Consider the following 15,463-nt stretch of genomic DNA (forward strand, 5'->3'; position numbering starts at 1 on the left):
TATATATATATATATATATATATATATATATATATATATATATATATATATATATATATGAAACCTAGCCTAACCATAAACTCTCACATACTGGAGACCAGACATTATTATAACAACTGTATTTTTTTTTTACCACCACCAAACCTAAGACAGTATAGCATGCATAGCGAGTGTGTAAAAAATAATCTTTAATACTCATATAATCCTATATGAATATGCATCAAAATGAAAATAATAACAGCTTCCACTACTGAATGCTTCCGAGCATCATCGTTTGTTAGTGTTAATAACCCTGAGTTACAGACAAGGAGGCTGAGGCTGAAAGATGTGAAAGCATCCACCAGGTCACATGGTCAGCTGCAGAGCCACAAATCAAGCCCAAGTGTGCTGGATTCCAAAGCCAGGGCCCCTGTGTTATTCCCTCCTGGTCTTCACTCAATAGTCATGTGATTTACCCCAGTGATGGGGAGCGAGAGACTGGCATTTGAATCTGCCTCTGCCACCGAACAGCCCCAGTGATTTGGGGCAAATTATTTCAATTCCCTTAGCTGCTATCTCTGTACTTATTAAATATATGCGTAAGAAGTACCTCCTAGGATTAATGAAAGTTAACACATCTGCAGTAGTTGGCAAGTAGAAAGTTCTTAATATCCCCTGATTAATTTTTTCCCAGTGCATCTCACATGCCATTACAGCAGTCCCTTTAGATAAGAGGACACCTGAGAAGATCGGATGCCACTACAGTGAGCTGATTAAATCATGGAGTGGTAGAGCAACAAGGTCACTCAAATGAAATCCAGCCAAATCCTTTCACTGCACAGCTAAGGAAACCAGGGACCAGAGAATTAACCATCAAGCAATTATTTGGAGGCACATCATGACCCACACCCCACATCCCTTCCAACCTTGAGTCAACACTCCCTGCTGCTCCGTCCCTCAGCTTCTTAGTTCTCCTTCGGCTCCTTTTGCAAAAGACAGTTAAAGGCTGTCGAAAGCACCCAAGCTACCACCTGGCACTGACCTAGAACCAGAGCGGGGAGTACCTGGCTGGTGGCACATTTCATAGTCTCAACCAATCACTGGGGAGGAAACTGTATTAGAATCTGTTCACACTGTTCATAAAATATATGAGCTCTAAAAGGGAGATTAAAAAAAGATACAACTACCCCAATTATGTGCACATCTAAAACTGCAGGTAAAATATGGACTCTTTAGGGTTCAGTTTTAGAGCTGAAGCCTTCACGATCATTTCACTTAACTAGCCCAACCCATTATTTTAGTGAAGAAACATTAAGTCCTTCCCGGGTTAAGTAACTAGTCATACAGGCTGTTCTGAAAGGCACAGAATTAGAGCCTACCAGCCAGTGTCTGGAATCCTAGGCTGGTTCTTTTTTTTTTTTTGAAGATTTTATTGGAAAATAAAATCCAATAAAATTAGAAGGGAAGGGAGACAGCAAAGCTGTTATCCTTCAGTCTTAGTTGTAGAGGGCGCAGCTAGCTCAGCTCCAAGTCCAGTCGCCATCAGGCCACCTGTCGGCAGCTCGTGGCTGCTCAGCTCAAGGTACCATGTTCAATCTCAGTTGCGGGGGACACAGCCCACCATCCCATGTGGGCGTCGAACCAGCAACCTTGTTGTTAGGAGCACATGCTCTCACCAGCTGAGTCATCTGCCACCTGTTGGCAGCTCAGCTTTGGCACAGCTCACTGGCTCATGTGGGAATCGAACCGGTGACCCTGTTGCTCAGAGCTCACACTCTTAACCAACTGAGCCACTTGGCCGGCCCCCTAGGCTGGTCTTTTTTGCATTGCACCACTCCCCTCTCGGCTGGGTACTAAATTAATTCAGTACTTACTACAATAGCACAGTGAAGCGAGTCATGTCTGAGTCAGGAATAAGAAGAGGTTATGTCTTTCACAGAAGAAGGGGAACATTGTAAAAACAGAAGCAAATGATATGTGGGAACATACACAGACTTGCCTTTCCCTTTCCATGTAAATCTTTAAGGAATTGGTTCTAGCAGTCCTGAAAACTCACTGCAATGCCTCTCCTTTTCATCCTAGAAACAGAGGTCTAAGTACCATTCAGGACAATGGAAGGCCGGTACCCTTCCAGTGGACTCTTTCTATTCATGCCCTTCAGGAAGTAAAAAAAGTGTTTGCTTCAAGAAGTCAATGACTGTGCTTAGATAAAACAGACAATGCCTACCTGAGTAGTGTGCCTAGTGCCCTAACAGCCTATGCTCGAAATGGCTGCAGGGTTCAAAGATTTCTAGTACTTGCAAACAGAGGCCTTTTTGTTCATTCACCCAACACATATCTGCTAAACACCTCTGATCAGGTCCTGTGCGGGACCTTATTTATGGCAAATCCATATACTTCCGGCCCCTCCCAAGCTGAGCGTTCAGAGCCAATAATTAGGTAAACGCCAGTTAATTACCAAGTTTTGTAGGCACTTTGGGATTTTAGAAAGCACCACAGGATAATGAGGGGAGGTGAAGGACAGCATCTCTGCAACACTAACAGTAAACCTAGACCTGTGAGGTAAGTGGGCGTCAGCCATGTGAACAAGAGGGGGAGGACTGAGAAGAGAGAGTGCCGTCTTCTGTGCATGTACCAAGCTGAACTGAGAGGCGTTACCTGGCTTCTTGTAGGCTCCAAACAAGGCTGTTTTCAAATGCACAGTAATAGCCTAAAACAGGGAAATATTCCGCACAGCAGAGGTAATTTTGTCAGTAGTAACAGAAGTAGTAAGAGCTAACATCTATTGAGCACTTACTGTATGCCGGGTACTCTCCAGTCATTTAATCCTCTCAGCAATTCTTTTATACAATTCCATTGTAAATTACATGTAAAATGTATACAACATTGGATTCATCATCAGCCTGAGGTTCATGGCACGTGTTAATGATGGGCCATGCATGGCCTGTCTTAATCTAGATATTTAATTAGTTCTTGTTCATACTAAGTATCCAAGAATCACCAACAAGACAAAAGATTAACACCTGAATAGAACAATATCACCCATGGTAACCATCACTTTATGGCCTATGTTCATCATCCCCTGGATTTCCTTTTCTGACAGTTTCACTGCACACTTCATTAAAAGTGTGCTGTTTCATTTTAGTTACTTTTATTTTTACAAAAGAAGAGAGTGAATGTAATTATGGGACTAAGACATATTCATAGTTACCGTTGTTATAATTCATTAGTTTTGGCTCTCATATGTTACAGTTTATTCATTCAGTATCTCAGCAATGGGCATTTGGGTTGCTTCCAGGTTTTGCTACTGTGTATGGTACACTATGAATATTCATTTGCACGTACCTACTCATATGCACACCTCTGTTATATATGGGTAAGCTTACTCTCTGAGCCCAGAAGTGGGACCCACTATGTTCCAGGGTCTATGAACGCTTAACCTGAGCAGGTTAGGCCTCTGAGGGTCACCCACTCACATCGTCACTGGCAGTGTATGAAAGATCATGTGGGTTCACATGTTCAATACCTGACACTGTCAGGCTTGATTGTTGTCGACAGAAAAGGCATACAATGATAACTCACTGCGGTCTTAATTTGCATCTCCACGACCACCAAGGACTGTGAACTTCTCTTTGTGTGTGTACCGGCCCTGTGTACTGAGTCTTCTAGGCAACATCTGCCTACTCTCCTGTCATTTTTTCTACTGGGTGTTTGGTGGCCTTTTCATTGATTATAGTTTTTAATACATTTTACTCTAATGTTGTCAGTGGTCTGTATTGAGAATGACTTCTTCCAATTTGAAATTTGTCTTTTCACTTTTGTTTAAGAAATCTTCAACAACAGCTCTTATTTTTAACTTAGTCAAAATGATCTCTTTTCTAGTCAATGCTTTTTGGTGTCATTTTTCAGAAATCCCTCCTTATTCCAAGGACTGTGATAATTTGTAATACTCCTATGAATTTTAACATTTTGGTTTGGGCATGCAAGTTTGTTTTTTGGGTTTTTTTTCTACTACCTCTTTGATCAGGTTTTTATTCAAAGCTAGCTGTCCAAAGTGATTTGACCTTTATGGAATAAACAAATTTATGCCGCAGGCGTCTTTTCTTCTGTGGTGAGTTTCTTTTCTGCAGCCTTCTTCTCAGCTGCTGGTTTCTCGGTAGCTGCAGCCTTTCTTCCCGACAAAGGCTTCTGCTTCGTAAGCCAACAGCCTTCTTTCCTTTCTTTCCTACCGCTGGCTTCTCGCCTGGAACCCCCCTTCTCATGTGACTTGGCTTCTAGAACTGCTGCCGCTTTATCCCTCTGGAACTTGTAAATCCTGACCCGGTGAAGAATGGTGCTCTGGTGCATGGTCTTTGCATGTGGGTTTAGCTTCAACGTGCTTCTCAGGTTTTTCAGTGCATTCTTCCTCAGGACTCTGTGATGAATCTTCTTGCGTGGTGCTCAAAGGGCTCTTTGGATCTCTGGGCTTTTCTGGATTCTGCTCAGGTCTGTATTGAGCATCTTGTGTGTGGGAAGTTTGTAGTTACTCTTGAGGGAGGCAGTTTTACGCCAACTGCCATACAGATCATCTGACTTGCAGAAAGCACTTTCAGTCCAAATGCAACAACAGTCGCCATGCCCACCAGGAGCAAGTTTCAAAGTGTCCAGTTTGCTTCGGTTAAGCACAGTAGTTCCAGGGATTTTTCCGAAGCCTTGGATGCTGCTGCTATCCTCATGATAGATGACGCAAGGTCCCCTGTGCTGGATACAACCACCGTTTCTCATTTCGCCCTTGCCAGCTCTCATTCGCTCAGAGGCACAGAGCTTTCTGATATCATTCCAGACCTGAAGCTTCTTAAGAAGAAAACAGCCTCCTTGGTCTTCTTGTAGTCTTCGACTTTATCTTCAACCACCAAGAAGTTCAGGAACCTCCTTCACACGATGCCCTTTAGACATGACCAGCGCTGGTAAGGCCACGACAGCCAGAGCAGAGCAGATGGCATAGCTCGTCTGTGTTTGTGTTCACTCTGCGGTGCCAATGGTGCCAGGTTTTGGTTGGTGCACACATGTGGCCCCCACGGCACATACTGTCCAAAGCACCCTGGCCAGGATGATGAGTCCCACTGCCTGAACTCGGGGGATTTGAGCCACAGGTCTGCCAGGATCCCATGGCTCAGCACTGGTTTGATGACCTGCTAATTCACTGACAGCACAGGGCCGTCTATTGTTTCTGTGCAAGTTGGTGTGAAGAGTTCACAATATCTGGCTGAAAGGGAGCCCTGAACACAGCAGGCGCAGTGACACTTTCGCCAGGTGCTTCCCCCTTTCCAGAGTGGACGAGCAACACACCCTGGCGGGGAGAGGAGACTGCCCTGGTCCCCTCAACCTGGAGGCTCCTACAGGAAAAGTGGGGCATGTAAGTTTTTAATCCACCCAGAGCTGACTTTTTCTTTCTATAGATGACACGAGGTATAGATCCATTTCCATCTTTTTCCAAATGGACTTTCCCTAGCTCCCTTTACTGCACAGTGGGCTCTCTTTGCCCAATGATAAGCATGCAACCTCTGTACCAAAGTCCCATGTGGGTCTGCTTCTGACCGCTCGATCCCATCGTGCTGGTCAATTCCTGGCCCCAAAACCAAATGCTACAGTTTTAATTACAACAGCCTCATAAGCCCTGATGATGAGGACAACCCTCCACTCTACTCTTCTTCTTTTTCAGAAGTGTCCTGTCTATCTTTGGTCCTTTATTTTTATATAAATCTTAAAACCATTTGTGGAGGAGGGACTGTCAGACCCATGAGCTAGATCAAGACCAGGATGGAGACTGTCTGCTTCCTATAACCCGCCTTGGAGACCAGACGTCTGACCATAATCGATGCTAGCCTTCTGACACAGGAACCAGCACCTTGTGTCTTACGGGTGCTGGTTCCTGGAACAGGCCACTGTCCTGACCTGGTCAAGCATGTACGGCATTTTCCCGCACCTGGGACTGATCACAGACCAGCACCCCCCGTCCATCCTGCCCTGTTCTGTAGAAGTCTTTAGTGCCTGCGAAGCAGTCAGGGGATATCCAAGTCATCCTGCAGCCACCCAGACGTGCCTCGTAGGCAAGTTTCCCTTAATAAGCTCTGTTGATTGCCAGACTGGAGTGTCTGCTTCTTTCGTCCATCCTTCCCTGCCCTCTACTTACGGAAGCAGATTTTTAGTCTCAGGACTTTTCCCTGGGTCTGTGTGTATGAACAGCATTTTATTGAGTTTCATGAAAAATTCTCTTCCTATGTATCTATTAAATTAGGAGAAACCGCCCCTTTCTGATGTTAACTCTTTCCATCCTTGGACACGATCTAGCTTTTATGTCTTCTTTAATACATCTTAAATTGTTACCTGTAAAGTTTGAACATCTTTTATTATTTCTAGGTAGTTGAGATTCTTTGATACCATATAAATGGTATCTTTTCATTAATTATGTTTTCTCATAGTTGCATTTCTCATACAAGAAGCAAACTTCTATATATTAAACTCACATTCACTCTTTGCTAAACTTTCTTATTATTTAAAATAATTTACCAGTAAGTTACTTTAGGATTTTCTTTAAATATAATCATATCATTTGACAACAACAAAATTATTCCCAAATGAAAGGTGAGAAAACTGAGACAGAAAAGTTAAAATATTGAAATGAGGATCTCACAGAGATGTCTGTGACCCCATCCATGTACACTGCAGCGTTACTCACAACAGCCAAGAGGTGGAAACAACCCAAATGTCTACTGACAGATGATGGATAAAGAAAATGTTGTACAGCTTGGATGGACCTAGAGGATATTATGCTGAGTGACATAAGTCAGACTGTGAAAGACAAATGCCATATGATCTCACTTACATGTGGAATCTAAAGAACAGAATAAATGAGCAAACAAAACAGAAATAGACTCAGAGATACAGAGGAAAAACTGATGGTTGCTAGATGCGAGGGGGTTGGGGGATGGGGAGAAAGGTGAAGGGATTAGAAAGTAGAAATTGGTAGTCACAAAATAGTCACAAGGATGTGAAATACAGTATAGGGAATACAATCAATAATGTTATAAGGGTTATGTAGGGTGTCAGGTGGGCACTGGACTTATCAGGGGGATCCCTTCATGGACTGTATAGATGCCTGACCACTGTGCTATACACCTGAAACTAATATAATGTTGAATGTCAAAAATATGTGTGTGTATGTGTATATATGTATATATATATGGTCACAGGATATACAGTAGAGCATAGGGAATGCAGTCAATGGTATTGTAATAGCTACGTACGATGTCAGAGGGGTAGTAGACTTGGGGGTGTTTATCACTTTGTGAGGGGTGTAAATGTCTAATCATTATGTTATTTTGTACACCTGAAACTAACAAAAAATGCTGTATATACATACAGTGGAATATTTATTCAGCCATTAAAAAAAGAATCCTGTCAATGCAACAATATGGATGAACCTTGAAGACATCAGGCTAAAAGAAATGCTCCAGTCACAGAAGGAAAAGTACTTCGTAATTCCACCTCTATGAGGTATCTAACTATGTAGTCCAGGTCGCAGAGACAGAAAACAGAATGGTGGATGCGAGGAGCGAGGTGGGGTGGGGGGAGTGGGGAGATGCTCGTCAATGGGTGTAGAGTTTCAGTCGTGCAAGATGAATAAACTCGAGACACCTGCTGCACTTGTCATTAATACTATACTGCACACGTCATAATTTAAGAGGGTAGATCTCGTTATGTTTTCTGCAATTAAAAGGAAGGTTCAATAAATTGCCCATAAAAGCACAGTTAGTAAACAGAACTGAGATCCAAATATTGGCAGTCTGAATTCCCAATTACTAATGCTTGCTGCCATGCATATGGAAAACCATACGCAAATACAGAAATAAAATTTTACATATTTTCTGTTCATATATTGAATAGTTTCCTTTTTCTTATACTTATTCTGCAAGAACACTATTCACTAAGGCTATATGTGTAATAATTTCTTTAAAATTAAAAATTGAATATGATTTAATTCTTTACATTTACTGCGCCTAAAAAGCTGCTTCATTTCATAGCTTACAGTTAAATATTTTTCAAATTTCTATTGTTTTCATTGACAAATGAAATGATTTTTAAAATCCTACTGTTAGAAAATATTACTTCTCTTTCAGCTCAAGTGAGGATTTTATACAATTTTTTAAATTAAGTGTTCAGCATTATAATAGACATAATGACAACTAGCACTGAATTTCCAAAGATAAAGAGACAAGTTCCTTAAGTCATACCTTCAGTAGTGAAATTATAATTCAAAACCTAAGTATACTGGTAAACTGTTTAAGTGACAGGCATTGAGTTTAACTTGAATTAAAGACAAAAATTTTAAGGAAACTGTTTCCCTTTTACAATTAATGAAACACATGAAATTACTCGCTAATATTAATATTGTTTTTCCACTACAGCTTTTCTCTCAGGCTTACCGCTTGGCAGACACTGGCATTTCTGGTTTGGGTTATTCCTCCCACAAATACGACACAGGTCAGGAAAATATGAAAGCACAAGTTCACAAGCATGTGCCAGCCCTTGAGACTGATTCTAATCAAACTGTCAAAAGAAAAAGGAAAATAATAATATTCAGGCGAGTACATTTGAAGCAGGGGAAAATATTTGTCTTCAAGTTAACAACTCCAGTAGCATAAAACGCCACATTTAAGTAAACATTTTGTTTAAAGAAAAAAACATATACTTTCAGGGAGACCAACAGGCACACACATTTTGAGAAATCATTTAACTCAGTAAAGTTTCTTAACATTTAACTTTACATACTAAAACGACAAGTCATTTATGGAACTGCTGTACCCACTAAAGGCTAAAGAAACTCTCCACAATAAGAAACATGGGCTTTTGTTAGTTATGATGGTTCATGACAGATGAATAACTTGTTTGCTTCCTGGAGATTTCTGCAAGGTGCCAATCTGTATTTCCCTGACCTGCTGTTGCCCAGTGCATTTCTTCTTGGCCTTTTCTAATGAAATGCTGAAGTCTTTCTTTCTTTCTTTATTCTAAAAAAAATCAAAATCTCCTTTTGTTTCTTAACTAAATGTCAACAAATGTCATATATGTTCAGCTTAAATAGGAAAATACATTCTAGCAAAACTTCTTATAAAGTGAATTTCTGCTTCGTAACTCCCTTCAGTTCACTATTCCTATCATTAAAGTTTCTTTTCTTTTTTTTTTTTTTTAAAGATTTTTATTGGGGAATTGGGGGGATGGGAACAGTGATGGGGAATTGGGGGAAGGGGAACAGACAAGTTGCTGTTGTTTTGTTCTTCAGTCTAGTTGTGGAGGACGTTGCTTCACTGGCCCAAGTTGGCACCATCATTGTGCTCTTCCCGGGCGAGGCAGATCAGTCGCCGGCTTCTGGACGGCCGCTCACTGCGGCTGCTGGCCGCTCACGCTGGCTGCTGGCTACATACGGTAGCCCATGGCAACACACTGCCACAGGGGCTGCAGCCTACGCCGTCGCCGGCGACTCAAGGCAGCCCAGCTCCAGGTTGAGCTGTTGTTCAGCATCTTAGCTGTAGAGGGCAGTGTCACTGGCCCTCATATGTGGGATCCGAACCGGGGCCCTCTGGCGTCCCAAGCCAGTTCTTAACCATCGCGCCACTCGGCCAGCCCCATTAAAGTTTCTTTAGCTTTGCCGCCAATTAACAAAAACCTTATTCCATGTGAAAATGCCACACACTTTCTTAAAAATGCAATCTCCAAAAGAAAGACTCTCACAGTGGGGAAAGCTATACACCAGAAGTAATCCCACAGTCTGGTTCCGGAAGGCACCTGTACAGGTAACAGGCCTCCACCTTACCTCGCCCTGTTGCTCCCATGTCCCACCTCCAGCCTCCAACACATACTTCCCACACTCCTTCCCAGGTACAACCCAGCCAACTGAACGGATGCCATGAAAGATGGGTTTGCTCTCTCATCGACTAAATTAGTCATGGCTCAAGCTACATGAACTGAACATAGCCTGTATGTATTCTAAAGTACTTGCTCTTGCTTTGGAAAGATGGCATGGTATCACACTCAGTTTTATCTTAATGAAAAGTGAAATGAACTCCTCTAAAGCAAAGTCCTATTACTTGTCAAGCTCCATTTCTTACCTGTGATGGTATATGTAACTGACGATGACTGCTAAGAGGCATAAGAGAAGAATGACAGCAGTGGTGTAAACCACGGGGTGCAGGAGGCTGGCTGCCGGGGTGTACAGTTCAGATCCCGTCAGGTCCTGAGGGGAGAAGAAAGCATCATCCTGGACGTGCAACTACTGAGGTTTCTTCCAGTGACTACCACCGATAAACAAAAATCAGGCCCTTACATCTCTCCAAGGACTAATGTGAGCTATTCTCTTCCTTATACCTTAATTTCCATTCCCAACTTCCACTGTGCTATTTATGGTATATATACTTACAGAGGTGTAGGTGTGTGTGTGTGTGTGTGTGTGTGTGTGTACACATCTACATGCTTGTTCTTTGTTACACTGCTCTGCCTTATAAACCTGAATACTGCCATCGCTATGAGGGGATGGGAGAGCGAACAGGAGTCCACAGATGTCATCCTTTTTCATGCCCTTTCAACCCACTTATCATGCTGCATATTCATCAACTGATAAGGCACAAGACAGCAGTGTCTCTATGTCAAAAATGTCTAGACGGACCTCCTAACTACCTGCAGTCCAGTCAAGTTCAACAAATACAAACGGGCCAAACACTGTGCAAGGTACTGGGGACATAACGGTAAGATGTGGTTCCTGGCCTTGAAGAGCTGAGAGTCACAGGGGAGACAGATGCACAATCAGGTCACAACAATGTCCAAGGCAAGTAAGGGCGTAAACATCAATAATAGTAAATAATAACAGCAAGCCACTTACGTAGCATTTCCATAATCCAGGCACTGTACCAGCACCTTACACCGAGCAACCCGTGAGCTAGGGATATTAGCCGCATGTTACAGCTTGAAAAATGGAGGCATGAAGAGGGTACGTGCCTGAGGATTAGATCCAAAGGAGCGTGGCTCCCAGCTCTGTGCTCCCCAGCAGTGCAGACAGCACCTCCCTAAAAGGAAAACAGTGAGCATCGGAAGGCTTTCTTCCTTACAAAGGACCAAAGCAGGCTGGGAAGACACGTCCACCCCGGCCACGGCCACTGTGCCAGAAAATGGGGCGGCAGAAGTCAAAGCCCCGTAGGCTCACCAGATCCCGTCATGAAACTGTCTTTCTAAACTGACTCTGGAAGCTTGAGACATCACCTGAGAGGAGATGCGAGATGAAACAAGGACAGAACGGATGAGCAACAGGAAGGCTGACACGGGCCTCAACTGTGCAGGGAAGGAAGCGGCCAACTTTCCTATAAAAGAACCCGAAGTTGATAATTATATGACTATAGATCTTAAATGATCACACCGGAACACCTTAATAGGCCCCTCACTGCAACAAACGATGAACAGAGGCCCACGGAGCCTGACAAAAATCACAGTGAATGGAAACCTGGAAATACAACGTGGAAAACTGAGTTCCAGTCGCCGTGCTCCACTGCACTGCGATGAGTCTCAAACCCGCAATCCATCTATTTATCTGACAAACGTTAACTGGGTGCCCACCGTGACCAGGCGCTCTGCCAACACCGGATATTCAGGAAAATGCAGGATGGAGTCCCAGCCCTCGCAGGCTGACAGTCTGTAAACTAAGTGCCCGGAAAGGAAAATACAAGAGAAAGAGCCAATCGCCACACATACTGAACAACAGGCCCGTGAGAGGCCCACAAGGTTAGCCCATGGCCTGGGGCCTCCACGTATTCGCGTTTTGCTAACAGTCCAGAATGTCAGTGAGGAAATTCAAAACACGTTAGATCCTAGTAAGAGTAGACACCATTTCCCCCTACATTTCTACTAGAAGTGACTATTCCTGGGCAGAATTAGGAACTGAGAATAAACTTTCAATATCGAGGATGTGGCCCCTGCGTGTCTTCCATTCCTCCAGAAAAATTTCAGTCCCACGTGTCCACTTGCTCGCTAGCGATGTGAGTTTGGGGCAGTTACAACTGGAGACACCACCAACAGGCAGGCAGGCCTGGGGTGAGGGCCAGAAGGAGGGTGTGTAAACGTGCCTTCCACAATCCCGGGCAGACAGGACTCAACTCGGACAGCTGGTCAGTGCCTAATAAAACACCAGACAAGGTGCCGATTCAGTTCTCAAAATATAGTGCACAGAATATTTACATTTAAAAGAAACCGGTATTTTTCAAAAGCCCAACAAATGTGACATAGTATGAGAAAGAAAGTGGATTTTGAAACAGGGGGCAATGACTCATAATTCCAAGTTATGACTGAAGAACAGGGTAAGTCCTACTGTCATTTTCTGGTTGTCACAACAAACTGACCTGCCCAGATGAAAGAGAAACTGACCTAGGGAGGAAAGCTATAAAAGACCACACAGTAGATATTTTAGGCTTCGCAGGCCAAGAGGCAAACTGAGGCTACAACGCAGGTATTTATTAACCACTAACCATTAGAGAACTTTAAAACCACTTTTGGCTTTCCAGCATTTAAAACAAACAAACAAACAAACAAACAAACAAACAAACAAACAAACAAACAGCAGCTGATTGGATTTGGCCTGTGTGTCAAATGTTCCCAGGGTTTACAGACCCCTGGTATAAAGGGAACAAATCAGATACAAAAAAACCTCTTATCTTGATGGCACAAAATTCTTTCCAATATAAGACTACTTAAGACAACTGAAAAGAGTAGGATAGGAAAGATGTTAAACATCTCATACAAGAGAGAAAAAGTAAAAATCGGACTCAAAACTGTTTTTCATTATATGAGTAAACAAATATAGGCTTTGTGATATTGCCTTTTGTGATAGTGAAATACTACTAAATACACTGCCCAAAAGTGGCCACTAGGAGACACCCATGAGAGGAGCAAGTGAAAGTGTCATTCACATTTGCAATCCAGTGATAAGACAGGAAGTCTCTGACAACAGCCCAACATTAAACTAAACGGTGATCTTAATCACTCTTCAATATGGTACAAAGTTTAAGAAAACAACTGAGCTAGGAAGTGAAAAGTTTTCCACGGAAGTACAGTACACGGCTGCAGAGAGTAACAGAACACCTGAAAGTGTTTAAAAGTCACAAAGATATCTACTATTCATGACCCACATAAATGGAAGAAGCGTTCTTGAAAATCTGTTTCCTTCAGAGAAAAAGATTCACATATTTACAAGTTACTTCTAGCCCGAGAATCACTAAAATGTAAAATCACTGGCAGTTTTAAATAATTCATTAGCATCATATCAATAAACATGGATAATTATGAACCAGTAATTATCTAAATTCACCAGGATCTAAATAATGGAAGTTCTATACATATATTTATTTACCAGGGTCCCCTCTGTCAGTATAAAGAATTATACAAATAGTTTACCAAAATAAAATTTAAAAATAGATCTGAAATCAGAACTGTAAAAAAAATAAAACTGAATTTCATGTTGCTTTTTATTTCTGCTCTAAAAAACAAAGAATAATTTAAAGATGTTGCTCTCCCTACATCACACCATACTCAAAAGTCAACGTCAGTGGAATCAAGGACCGAAATGTGAAAGGGAAAACAGACTATAGCTGCTTAAAGGAAACACAGGAGAATGTCTTCATGATCTTGATGTAAGCGAAGATTTCTTAAATAGGACATAAAAAACACTACATAAAAAAACAAAAAAAACAACATCGAGAAACTCTGTTCATAAAAAGATGACATTAAGAGAAAAATGATAGACATTTCTATAGGCTGGATGTTTGTGTCTCCCTATCCCCCTACCCCCCATCCCCCATTCATATATGTTGAAATCTAATCCCCAGTGTAATTGTATTAGGAGGTAGAGCCCCCTTCCATCATGTGAGGACAGGAAGTGGACCCGCACCAGAAACTGAACCTTGATCTTGGACTTGCAGCCTCCAGAGCTTTGAGAAATAAGTTTCTGTTGTTTAGAAGCCACCCAGTCTGTGGTATTCTGTTACAGCAGCCTGGATGGACTAAGACAGGCATGGACTGGGAGAAGATATCTGCAACACAGAAACCCAACAGAAAACTCCTACTCACAATTCATATCAAGAATTCCTGTAAGTCACTAAGAAAACAACAGACAAGTGAATGAAAAATAGGCACAACTTATAGGTGGAATCTTCAAACAAACAACCTCATAGAAACAGCCCAGAGGCAGGGGTGGGGTGAGTTGGATGAACATAGTCCAAAAGTACCAACTTCCAGTTATAAGACATACTGGGGCTGTAATGTATAACATGGTGACTATAGCTAATACTGCTGCATGGTATATTTAAAAGTTGTTAAGAGAGTAAATCCTAACAGTTCTTATCACAATGAAAAAACTTTTTCCTTTTTTTTTTAACTATATCAGATGATGCGTGTTAATTAAACTTATTGTGGTAATTATTTCAGAATATATTTTAAGTCAAGTCATTATGATGCACACCTTAAACTTACACAGTGCTGTATGTCAATCATATCTCAAAAAAACTGAAAGAAAAAGATATAAAAGTCGAAGATAATGGGGAAAAAAAGGCAAAACTTGAGCAAGAATGTCACAAAAGGGGATACCCAAACTGACAAGAAAATGAAGAGGTGCTTAACATCATTAGTCACCAGAGGAAGACAAATTAAAGCCCACACATAAAACCCAATGAGATACAATAATGCCACCACCAAGGACTAAAATTAAAGACTTACAATACCAAGGATGTGAGGCAACTAAAACTCTCATTATGGCTGAGACTAGAAACCAATACAACCATTCCGGTCACTTCTGTGGCATTATCTACTAAAGCTAAATATATGGATAGCCTACAATCCAGCAATTTCATTCCTGAGTGCGTATGTCCCTCAGAAAACATGTACATGAGTAATCACAGCAGCGTTTTCTTGATAGTCAGGACCTAGTAATGACCCAAATGCCCATCAACAGAAGAATGCACAAGTTTTGCCATTTTTATACAATGGACTACTATGTAGCAATGGAAAAGAATAAGCTGCTGCTAGTGCAAATACGAAGATACATCTCACAGATGTAAGGGAAAGACACCAGACACAGAAGAGTATACACCGTAGAATTCCAATTACATGAGCTTTAATAGGCCAAACTTACCTGTTGAGGCAATGATGGGAACTGACTAGAAAGAAACGCGGGAGCTATACCAAGTGCTCAAGTAAGAATCTTGATCTTCATGGTAGCTACATGTGTGTATTCAGTGTAAAAGTATCAGCAAGCCACATGCTTGCTGAAGATCTATGCACTTTGCTCAATATCTCCATTCAAGGAAAAAGTGTGAGTCTATCTTTGATTACCAATTCCACTTCAGAGACTCTATCCTGCAGATTTTCTATTAAATGTGCAAAACAGCTCTTCCCTTCTGGGGCCAACACTGAA

At 41.9% G+C, this 15,463-nt stretch overlaps 1 protein-coding gene and 1 pseudogene across 1 annotated transcript in view; both read right to left on the reverse strand.

The window, feature by feature from the left end:
• Positions 1–15,463, reverse strand: part of ADGRA3 (adhesion G protein-coupled receptor A3) — a 128,568-nt gene that overhangs the window by 14,882 nt on the left and 98,223 nt on the right. Inside the window, exons 15-16 of the mRNA XM_019642386.1 lie at positions 10,125–10,249; positions 8,445–8,568 (exon numbers count right to left, since the gene is read on the reverse strand). Coding sequence (XP_019497931.1) covers positions 8,445–8,568; positions 10,125–10,249 — 249 coding nt within the window. The remainder of the gene's footprint in view (positions 1–8,444; positions 8,569–10,124; positions 10,250–15,463) is intronic.
• LOC109382713 (60S ribosomal protein L4 pseudogene) lies at positions 4,038–6,214 on the reverse strand (annotated as a pseudogene).

The sequence above is a fragment of the Hipposideros armiger genome, unplaced genomic scaffold (assembly GCF_001890085.2).
Source record: "Hipposideros armiger isolate ML-2016 unplaced genomic scaffold, ASM189008v1 scaffold_68, whole genome shotgun sequence".
Lineage (NCBI taxonomy): Eukaryota > Metazoa > Chordata > Mammalia > Chiroptera > Hipposideridae > Hipposideros > Hipposideros armiger.